Genomic DNA, 10,860 nt, shown 5'->3' with positions numbered 1-10,860 from the left:
GTGAGGGACTGTCATCCATTCATAACTTTGATTATGGGTCCAAAAATCCTTGGTATGAGGATGTTGAAAGTTTGGACAATGGATGATAAAAATAGAAGTGAACTGTTTTCCTTCTTGGTCTGGTAGGTCTAGAAGATGATGTGTGTCAGCAATTTGTTGTAGCTTTTTGCGCCACCATGGTAATGACGAAAACCATTAAAAAAGAGTCCATGTAAGAGAAGTAGAAGACTCTGGATCATTGAGCTTGGTGAGAAGGGGTAAGACTGGGAAAACTATTTTTGTGGCATACAGAAAAGTAAGACACCACGTATACCAAAGTTCATCTTCGGTAATATCTCTATGAGGTGTAATTACTAATCCTGTGAGGAAAAGATGATCAGGATGAAAACTGGGGAGGAACATAGGTTCTTTACTCATCTGATAGATGTTCATAAAGAACCTAAAGAGGAATTTTCTAGAAAAGTCTTGAATTGCGTGAGGTGACTGAAAGTCATGTTGAGTGGGAAAGACTTCTGAGTGAGAGCTGTTTTGGGGAGTGAACTAGCCATGGGAATGATCAGGAAGGAAATATGAGAAGTGAGACAAAAGAACTGAGGAGGTTTTGATTTTGAAGGTCTGGATATGAAGTCTGGAATGAGGTTATGATCGCCTTTTATATGCTGGACATGGTAATCATATCTTGGAAATCATTCTTTAAGCCGAAGTAAGGTTTTTCTGGAACAACCTTCTGCTTAAAGTTTAAGATATTAGGAAAAATTGAATTATCGAGTCTAATCAAGAACTTATGACCAATCAAATGAAATTTAAATTTTTTAATACCATTTTTCACGGCTAAGATTTCTTTGTAGACTGTGTGATAATGCTTTTGTGCATCAATAAATTGTCCACTTGCATAGGCAATAAAGTGTCCATTGCATTCTTCAAGGAGGATGGCCCCCCATGACTCATCACTGGCGTCTGTTTGCAGGATTCATTTGCCGTCTGTAATCAGCTTTAAAGATGGAGGATTCTGGGCAATCTGTTTTAATTGCTTTACAGCATATGAGTGGATTTCTGACCAGGATGGTGGATTCTTTTTTAAAAGGGCAGACAACTTGCTTGTGTGGTGATTGACATGTGGCAGGAAATCACGGATGTAATTGATGATTCCAAGGAATTGTTGGACTTGCTTTATGGTAAAGTTACTGTTAGGAAAGTGAAGTAACTCTTGTGCAATGTGGGGTCCAGGCTGATAATGGCCATCCTGGATTTTCATGCCAAGAAAGTCAACAGAGGTTCTTGCAATCGCTTCTTGTCAGAGATCATGATTCCATGTTCTTGAATGATCTGGAAAAATTGTTGAAGTAACTTGTGATGTTCATCATGAGTACCTGAAAAAAGAAGTAAATCATCAATATAAACAAGGGTATGGTGGAGGATTGGCTTAAAGATGGTGGTCATGGCCTTTTGAAAAATGGAAGGGGCAGTTTTGAGACTAAAAGAAAAGACTGTCCATTGGTAATGGGCATTTGGAATACAAAAAGCAGTTTTGTATCGTTCGGAGGGGTGAATGCCAAGTTGCCAAAAACTGGACTTGAGCATTTTTGAGGTGGACAAAAAGGGTGTGTCTGTTGGGTAGTGGAAATTTTTTATCTTGGAGAAAATTATTGAGTGGCTGATAGTCTATGACCAATCATTTTTTGCCAGGAAGAATTTCAGACCTTTTTTCAACATAGAAGGCTTGATAAGCCCATTGAGAATTTCTGGGCTCAATGAGGCCTTGTTTTAACAATTGGGCACATTCTTGTTGTGATAAGGTCTTGTGGGTCATTCCTGTATGGGTAGCTTTGGTTGGGTTGCTGTCTTCATTTAGTTTAAAAGGTAAGGATATGAAGAATTTCAGATTTTTCCACAACGGGTTTGGATGGGTAAAAAGGCTATGGTTTTCAGGGCAAAATTTTAGGATCTAATCTGTAATGGCTTGATACGAGGGCGGTGAATTGGCTAAAGAATAGATCTTTAGAGTGTTGGTGAAGGGTTTAATCATGGATTTGTAACGAAGACCAGAGGAAGTGATCTGGACATTTTTTGCTTGATGTAGGATAACAAACCCTAGAAGGAGATCTTTGTTTGGCAAAGATGAACCAATTAGTTTTATCCAAACAACACAATTAGGAAATAACTAGATTCCTATTGGATATTTAGTAACTAATTTAGTTGTAAAGATCTTTCCGTCTGCTGCTTTGAAGTGTTCCTCTTGAGTTTTCAATACTCAATAGGAAGAATAACAGGATCAAGCATACTTCGCTGAGCACCAATGTCGATGAAACCAATGGCTGTGATAGGTTTGTGATATTTGGAAGGGATAATTTGGATTTTAACAGAAGGTATGGGTATTGAACGGTCATGGATAAGAATGGAGGAAGGTTGGACTGTGTAAATAGGTTCAAAATCAGAACTGTCAGAATCACTAGATTCTACTGGTAAGGGAAAAATTGTATCATCATTTGGCTCTTCTTGTTCAGAAAACAAGTGTTCAACTTGGTCTGTGGTCGGGGAAAATTCTGTAGTGGAGTCGAGGTGTTGAATAAGTTTTATTGCCTTGTGCGGTTTGACAGGACAATCTTTGGCAAAATGACATTTCTTTTTGCAAATGAAACACCTGCTTTTCTTTCTTTCAGGAAACCGTTTGGAATGGGATTGCCTTTTTCTGAAAAAGCGAAACAGTTTGGTACACCATTTCCTGGATGGAAATGGGAATCTGAATTTCTTGAAGTGAGACTTTTTCTTGGGTGAGCAGTCACACTTCTTTGGATCTTTGCACTTGATACCCAAGTAAGGCTTTTTACAAGCATATCTGAAAGGTTCTTTGTCTTTAATGAGTTCCTGGAACAACTTCTTTTGTTCACACAATTTATCAAGACATCCCAGAGCAATCTGGAATAATTTTCCCAATGATAATGTGTCAATGTTGAGCCTGTGAGCAGCTAACTGACGCTGAATTTCTGGTTGTAATTCTTCTGGAAGAGATGCCAGAAATATATGCCTGAGTGTGGGATCATTGAATCCACTCAGCTTATAATAGAGCAAAGACATTCGCTTGTAGTGGTAATGAAGATCTTTTGTGTTGAGAGAAAAACATTTCATGTTGAGATAGTCACGTCTTGCGGCTTCAAAAGTAACACTTGGTTCTGCAATAAATTGATCATGGAGAACGGCTAAAGCCTGTGAGACAGTAGAAATCTGAATGAACTTAAGTTGTCTATACTGTCCAAGACTGTCAAACCAATCTCGAAGAGAACCCGTAAACCGAGTACTGAATTCTCTTAGAACAGAATGTGTTGTTGCATCTGGAGCTAACAACTGGAGATCAATCCAATCAGACAACTCTTGTAGTCTTTCTCTCCATTTTGTTGGAGGGATATCATCAAAAGTAAACCATGGACCATTGGACGGTTTAGAAACTTTTGGCTGAGGTGGCATTGACTGAGAAGATTCACCAGTTTCACTAGTTTCTTGGTTTTCTTCATCAGTGTCAACAGGTTCAGTTCTTGGGCCAGGGTCAGTGGCACCAGACTGTTCAGTAGGTTTTGCCATGAGGAGTTTGGAAATATCAGCTAGATTTGAATTAGACGTGTCTAAATTAGATAAATCGGATGACTCAATGGATGATGAATCTAATTGTGAAGGGGAATTTTCAGTAGAGGAATCTAGAGATGGTGAATGAAAAAGTTGTTGAGTAGAATACTAGTACATAGGCTGTTTTTCTAGAGAAATAGTAGTTTGGATAGGTGGTGGTTGAGTAGATTCAGGTAAAGAAGTTGGTGATGGAGAGAGTGATGGTTCAAACCTGGATGTCTGAGGATTTTGCTGAGGAATTGGTTTTTGAACTAGAGCTGGTTTTGGTGTCTTCTTTGGTTTTGGTTGAGGTCGTGGATGTGGAGGAAACAAAGTATGGGTCATACCAAAAAGTTTAGAAGGTTCATATGTTCGGGAGGAAAAAGATGGCAAGAAGGGATGACAGGTAGGTTTAATTACTGGTAATGGAGCAGAACTTGTAAACATGGTAGGTTGGACCCTTTCTGAGTCAATTCTGGCAATTTCACCTTTCAAAGCTCTTATCTCAGCTTCTTTTTTGTCAAAATCACGACTATAGACTCGTTGAGCAAGCATAGCCCGAAGTTCAGAGTCAAGTTGAGTAACTCTGTTATGAAGATTTTGATAAATTTGATTTAACTTATCTGAGATAATATCAACCTTTTTTTCAACATGGTTGGTTTTATGTGTAATGTGGTCTATCTTATGATGCAAGGTAGTGAGTGCTTGGTTATGTGCAATAGCATTTTGAGTTTGCCAGTTTAAGACTGCCTCAAAAGAACGAGGTTCTGTGTAATGTGGTCTACCTTCCCAGAAGTATCAAAACCTTGATTTCCACCAAACGACCCCATCCGAAGGAATATATCTAGTCATCCCAACTTGATCAGTGTGCTTTGCAAGCTACCACAGCTGAAATTTGTCACTCTTGAGATCCCCTCCGAATTGATCTCTACATGGAAACGTGAAGGCTATACACATCTTCACCTTGGAGGTGTTCGTCTTATTCTCACTCTTCATGGGAGAAAAGGCTTACCTGTCATAGCTAGAATTGCTTTACTTGACACTAGGTTTAAGCAATATCAGCATGCTATCATTGGCACAGTCCTAACCACCCTCTATGCCAGAAGTGCTTTGCTTACCTTTTATCCCAATTTTAATCTTTCACTTCTTGATTCCAACCTTGCTACCACTTTAAAAGTTCAGATCTAGCTTTAAGGAGCTGAACAAATCACCTCAGCTAAAATAGCTACTTGCACCATCAGCTGGTTTATAGGTTGCAAAATCATGCTTTGGATTTGCCAACCCCACAAACTGCAAATTCAGAAGCTTTAATGATTCTTGCATAATCTAAAGAGATTCCAACCATCATTCAAATCCCAAGGCAAATTCCTCGACAGGAATTAATCAAACTCATGCCTTTAGAATGGTTGTCCAATTATGAACAATTTCATCAAAATTCTGAACCCATACAAACTTCTGAAAGTCATTTTCAGAAAAATTCAGATGGAACTGTTCGCCTTACTTTCAAACCACCACCTAGTTCGTCCTCAGAACCACCCAGATTATCTTTTACTTATTCTTCAATGATCACTTCTGTACACACATAACAAGAAAACCTACCCATTCAAGCCTTTAATGATCAAGGTTTTCCTATCTACCCAGCAAAACTCCGTGGACATTTCTTATTGGATGTCCCAGCCTCTGGCAACTGTGATGTAGGCTGTCCTTGTTGGGAAGATATTGAAGAAGATGATGACAAACCAAAAAGACGCAAGCGCAAGTCTAAAAAGATCATTTGTCCAGCTTGCCGCTATTATGCTGCTCATCCTGAAGATCCACTTGAACCTGATTCTCAAGTACCTTTACACATCTATGATAAAGGTCTTGCCTGGATCCGAAAACATGAACCTGCTTTGCTCAACTGCAGACTTCAATCAACCCATGAGACTACCCATGTTAGTCCCATTCCCAAAATACAGTCCTGTATGATGTTTTCCCCCATCAACATCTACAGAATACCAAGCCCAGTTCCCATCTTTGGAAAAACAAACTGACCAACAAAAGAATTTCATCTCCAAAACATATGTCCCCTCCACAGTAACTCCTGCTGGCCATTTAGAAGAACCTCGTTCTTTTGAGGCAGTCTTAAATTGGCAAACTCAAAATGCTATTGCACAGAACCAAGCACTCACTACCTTGCATCATAAGGTAGACTACATTACACCCAAAACCAACCAGGTTGAAAAAAAGGTTGATATTATCTCAGACAAGTTAAATCAGATTTATCAAAATCTTTATAACAGAGTTACTCAACTTGACTCTGAACTTCCGGCTATGCTTGCTCAATGAGTCTATAGTCCTGATTTTGGCAAAAAAGAAGCTGAGATAAGAGCTTTGAAAGCTGAAATTGCCAGAATTGACTCAGAAAGGGTCCAACCTACCCTGTTTACAAGTTTTGCTCCATTACCAGTAATTAAACCTACCTGTCATCCCTTCTTGCCATCTTTTTCCTCCCGAACATATGAACCTTCTGAACTTTTTGGTATGACCCATACTTTGTTTCCTCCACATCCACAACCTCAACCAAAACCAAAGAAGACACCAAAACCAGCTCCAGTTCAAAAAGCCATTCCTCAGCAAAATCCTCAAACATCCAGGTTTGAACCATCACCCTCTCCATCACCAACTTCTTTACCTGAATCTACGCAACCACCACCAATCCAAACTACTGTTTCTTTATAAAAACACCCCATGTACCAGTATTCTGTGATGAGAACCATCAAGGGAATACCATTAAAACTTCAAGTGATCATTTGCACATTCATGTAGGCCCAATTACAAGAGCAAGAGCCAAAAAGATGCAAGCTGCTTTAAATGGATTAATTGAGAAAATATGGATTGAAAATGCAATTCAAGATGCAAGATATCATGAATTGGGCTTGAAGAGAAGACAAGGCATTGTGGACATTGTTCAAGTTATTGGGCAGCCAAATACACAATTTGTATCAAATACAGAAAGGTTAAATTCGGAATAAAAGCTGTATTGATTGAGCCTGTAGTAATGTCAAAACTATATACCGTTGGAAAAATAATTAAGTTAGCTTTCCAATAAATTTTACAGAGCTAGATTTGGAGTTTTATAGAAGGAGTTATGACCAATTCATTACAGCTTGTTCAGACTTGGGATTTTCAACGACTCCTTTGTTTTTCAACTTCATTTGTTTGTTTTGTTTCAAGTTTGTCAATGTGTAAGGTAAGTCTACCATCAATGATGGTGGGCTAACATTAAGTTTGTCAATGATAGCATTAATTATAGTAGGCTAGCATTAAGTTTGTCAAAGATAGCATTAATTATGGTGGGTTGGTGAAGACTTTTGAAACATCCTTTGACAAACCTACTTGGAGGGTTGTTCCATTGTTTCCATTTGTATTTTTAGGATCTTGGGTTTCTTTTAGTCTATTTAAATTCAGCAACCTTGCTATGTAATAATATTAGAGATTAATGTTATTTGAATTTGAAAGATTATTCTTTCTTTGGTTCTTTTGAGAACTAGTGAACTTATCAAGAATTTGCATTCTTGTGGCATTCTAAATTTAGACTTATCACTCACCTTCTCATCTATTTCTTGAGTGTGGCGTCAATATCATTCTCTATTCCTTTGGTTCATGTTTTCTTAAGCATTAGGTCAAGGTTTTATTTGTCATAAATCTGTTTAGAACTTTCTTGGGAAGTTGAAACTACAAATTAAGTGTAGGTTTCAAAGTTTCATTGTGGGATTCGCATCATTTTGTATCAGAGTTAGTTTGTAATCAAGTTTTGATGTCTTATTTATTTTGATTATCAAAAAGAAAAAAAAGAAAAAAAAAAGAGAAAAAACGTACAAAAAAAAAGATTACAAAAGGATTCAAGTATTTCTACTTTCATCAAATTGAATTTTAATTATTCATTTTCCTTGACATAGTTTACACACATATCAATTGTGTTACTTTGGTTGCTTGCTTTCCTTTCTTCAATTTCCTTTTTCATTCTTTGTGTCCTCTTAATTTCTTTTCTTTGTTAGTGTGCTGGATTGTCATATTGGGTGTGCCACTTGGGTTTTTTTTTTCTTGATTTTGTTTATTTATTTTAAACAAGAATTGAAAGAGAGAATTAAGTGTGGTAAAAGGAAAAAGTTTGTGAGATCATTAGAGGGTAAAAGCCAATTTGTATGTTAAACACGAGAGTTAAGTGACATCAAATTGAGTGAAACATGTGAGAGAGTGTTGTGAGGTCATTTTGCTAACAATCTTTTCAGATCACAAATATGTCAAAAGATCAAGAAGCTATAGACCAATCAATCATGCTCAAAGCCATACAACAACAATTTGAGCACATGAATCTGATGTTTGGAGAGATCCGTGACAAATTGGAGAGGCAAGACACTGTTATAGCCAATCTACAAAGGGGGCAACAACCAATAGCTCATAATGTAAGAGGTAATCAAGAGAGTGTTGTCATGGGAGAAGAAGATGACGATGACATAGATGATTTTGATGACCAGGCCACCGTTGACATGCGTGGAAGAGATAATAGAAGGGCAAGACGTATAGATCGTGATTTGGGGAGTATCAAACTGAAAATTCCTTCTTTTCAAGGTAAAAATGATCCGGAAGCTTATTTGGAGTGGGAAAAAAAGGTGGAGCTAGTATTTGATTGCCACAACTATTTTAAGGAGAAAAAGGTAAAACTAGCTGCTGTTGAATTTACTGATTATGCTATTATTTGGTGGGATCAACTTGTTTTGAGTAGGAGACGAAATTGTGAAAGGCCTATAAACACTTGGGAGGAGATGAAGGCCATCATGAGGAGGAGATTTGTTCCTAGTCATTATTATAGGGAGCTGCACCAAAGGCTTCAAAGTCTTATACAAGGTTCTAGAAGTGTGGAAGATTACTGCAAGGAGATGGAAATAATCATGATTCGAGCCAACATTGAAGAAGAACGAGAGGCCACTATGGCAAGATTTTTACATGGTTTAAATCAAGATATTGCTAATGTGATTGACTTGCAGTACTATGTTGAGTTGGAAGACATGGTTCACATGGCCATGAAAGTGGAACGACAACTAAAAAAGAAAGGTTCCACTAGAACCAATTTGGGTTCATCTTCCTCATGGAAGTCAAAATGGAGTAAAGATGAAAAGGTTGTTTCAAAACCTAAGATTGAGCCAATCAAGGATCACAAAGAGGGAGGCAACCAAAGCAAAGGTAAATCTGATTCCCAACACTCTAGAAATAGAGATATTAAGTGTTTTAAATGTTTGGGGACAGGTCATATTGCATCTCAATGCCCAAATAAGAGAGTAATGATCTTGAGGGATGATGGTGATGTTGAAACCGACAGTGAATTAGATGATGATCTTATGCCACCTTTGGAGGATGCTAATGATGGTGTAGAATATCCTATTGATGGTAAACTGATGGTTGCTAGGCGTGCTCTCAACATGCAAGTAAAAGAGGATGCGGAGGTACAACGTGATAACATCTTTCATACTAGATGCCACATCAAAGATAAGGTATGTAGTATGATAATTGATGGTGGAAGTTGTACTAATGTAGCTAGCACTAGTTTAGTTGGAAAATTAAATTTGAAAATTTTGAAACATCCGAGGCCATATAAGCTACACTGGCTGAATGATTGTGGGGAAGTTAAAGTAAATAAACAAGTGCTGGTTCCATTCTCTATTAGGAGATACAAGGATGAGGTTCTATGTGATGTAGTACCCATGCATGCTGGACACATTCTTTTGGGTCGACCTTGGCAATATGATAGGCGTGTGACACACGATGGTTACTTAAATAGATATTCTTTTGTAATGAACAAAAGGCAAATCACTCTTGTACCATTAACACCTAGGCAAGTGTATGAGGATCAAATGTCAATACAAAAAGAGAGTGATACAAAAAATGAAAATGAGAGTACAAAAGAAAGAGAGATTGAGAGAAAAGCAAGTGAAAAGATAGAAAAAAATATTTTTGAGAGAAAAGAGAGGCAGCAAGTGAACTTGTTTGCAAAAGAGAGCGAGGTTAAGAGGGCTTTCTTTTCAAAACAGCCTATCGTTGTACTTTTGTGCAACGAGGCTTGTTTACAAACTAATGAGCTTAACTTTTCTTTGCCTAGTGCTATTGTGACTTTTTTGCAGGACTTTGATGATGTGTTTCCAAATGAAGTCCCTTATGGTTTGCCACCTATTAGGGGAATTGAGCATCAAATAGACTTTGTCCCATATAGAAGTAACCCCGAGGAGACAAAGGAGCTTCAAAGGCAAGTTGAAGAACTCTTGGCAAAAGGATATGTGAAGGAGAGCATGAGTCCATGTGCGGTACCAGTTTTACTAGTGCCCAAAAAGGATGGAACATGGAGGTTGTGCGTTGACTGTCGTGCAATTAATAAAATCACCGTAAAGTATCGACATCCTATTCCTAGACTTGATGACATGCTTGATGAATTGCATGGTTCTTGTGTGTTTAGTAAAATTGAGCTTAAAAGTGGATATCATCAAATTAGGATTAGAGAGGGAGATGAGTGGAAAACTGCCTTTAAAACAAAATATGGTTTATATGAGTGGTTAGTGATGCCATTTGGGTTAGCTAATGCACCTAGCACTTTTATGAGGTTAATGAACCATGTTTTGCTTGCTTTTATTGGTAAATTCGTAGTTGTCTATTTTGATGATATTTTGATCTATAGCACATTGAACATTTGCAAAGTGTATTGACTGTTTTAAGGAAGGAAAAGTTGTATGCTAATTTGAAGAAGTGTTCCTTTTGTACAAATCATATTGTTTTTCTTGGTTATGTTGTAAGTGCTAAAGGAATTGAGGTTGATGAAGAGAAGGTAAAGGCTATTAAAGAGTGGCCTACACCTAAAAGTGTAAGTGAGGTAAGAAGTTTTCATGGTTTGGCTAGTTTTTATAGAAGATTTGTGAAAGATTTTAGCACCCTTGTTGCACCATTAACTGAAATTGTGAAGAAACATGTGGGATTTAAGTGGGGTAGTGAACAAGAAAGGGCATTTAATCTGATTATGGAGAAATTGGTTTCTGCACCATTACTTGCTTTACCTGATTTTACTAAAACTTTTGAAATTGAGTGTGATGCTTCAGGTATAGGTATTAGAACTGTTTTAATGCAAGAAGGGCGTCCAATTGCTTACTTTAGTGAGAAATTGAGTGGAGCAGCCCTAAACTATCCTACCTATGACAAGGAGATGTATGCATTGGTGAGAGCATTGGAGACTTGGCA

The 10,860-nt window shown here is 37.7% G+C and overlaps 1 protein-coding gene across 1 annotated transcript; it reads left to right on the top strand.

The window, feature by feature from the left end:
- Positions 1-7,880: 7,880 nt before the first annotated feature.
- On the top strand, positions 7,881-10,334 carry LOC102609448 (uncharacterized). The gene has a single exon (XM_052443798.1). The coding sequence runs from the start codon at positions 7,881-7,883 to the stop codon at positions 10,332-10,334; it is 2,454 nt and encodes an 817-aa protein (XP_052299758.1).
- Positions 10,335-10,860: the final 526 nt, after the last annotated feature.

Source organism: Citrus sinensis, chromosome 1 (assembly GCF_022201045.2).
Source record: "Citrus sinensis cultivar Valencia sweet orange chromosome 1, DVS_A1.0, whole genome shotgun sequence".
NCBI classification, from domain to species: domain Eukaryota; kingdom Viridiplantae; phylum Streptophyta; class Magnoliopsida; order Sapindales; family Rutaceae; genus Citrus; species Citrus sinensis.
This window is presented reverse-complemented; position numbering and strand designations above follow the sequence as displayed.

Coding starts and splice junctions, on each gene's coding strand:
- LOC102609448 (XM_052443798.1), top strand. CDS start 7,881: ATGTCAAAAGATCAAGAAGCTATAGACCAATCAATCATGCTCAAAGCC.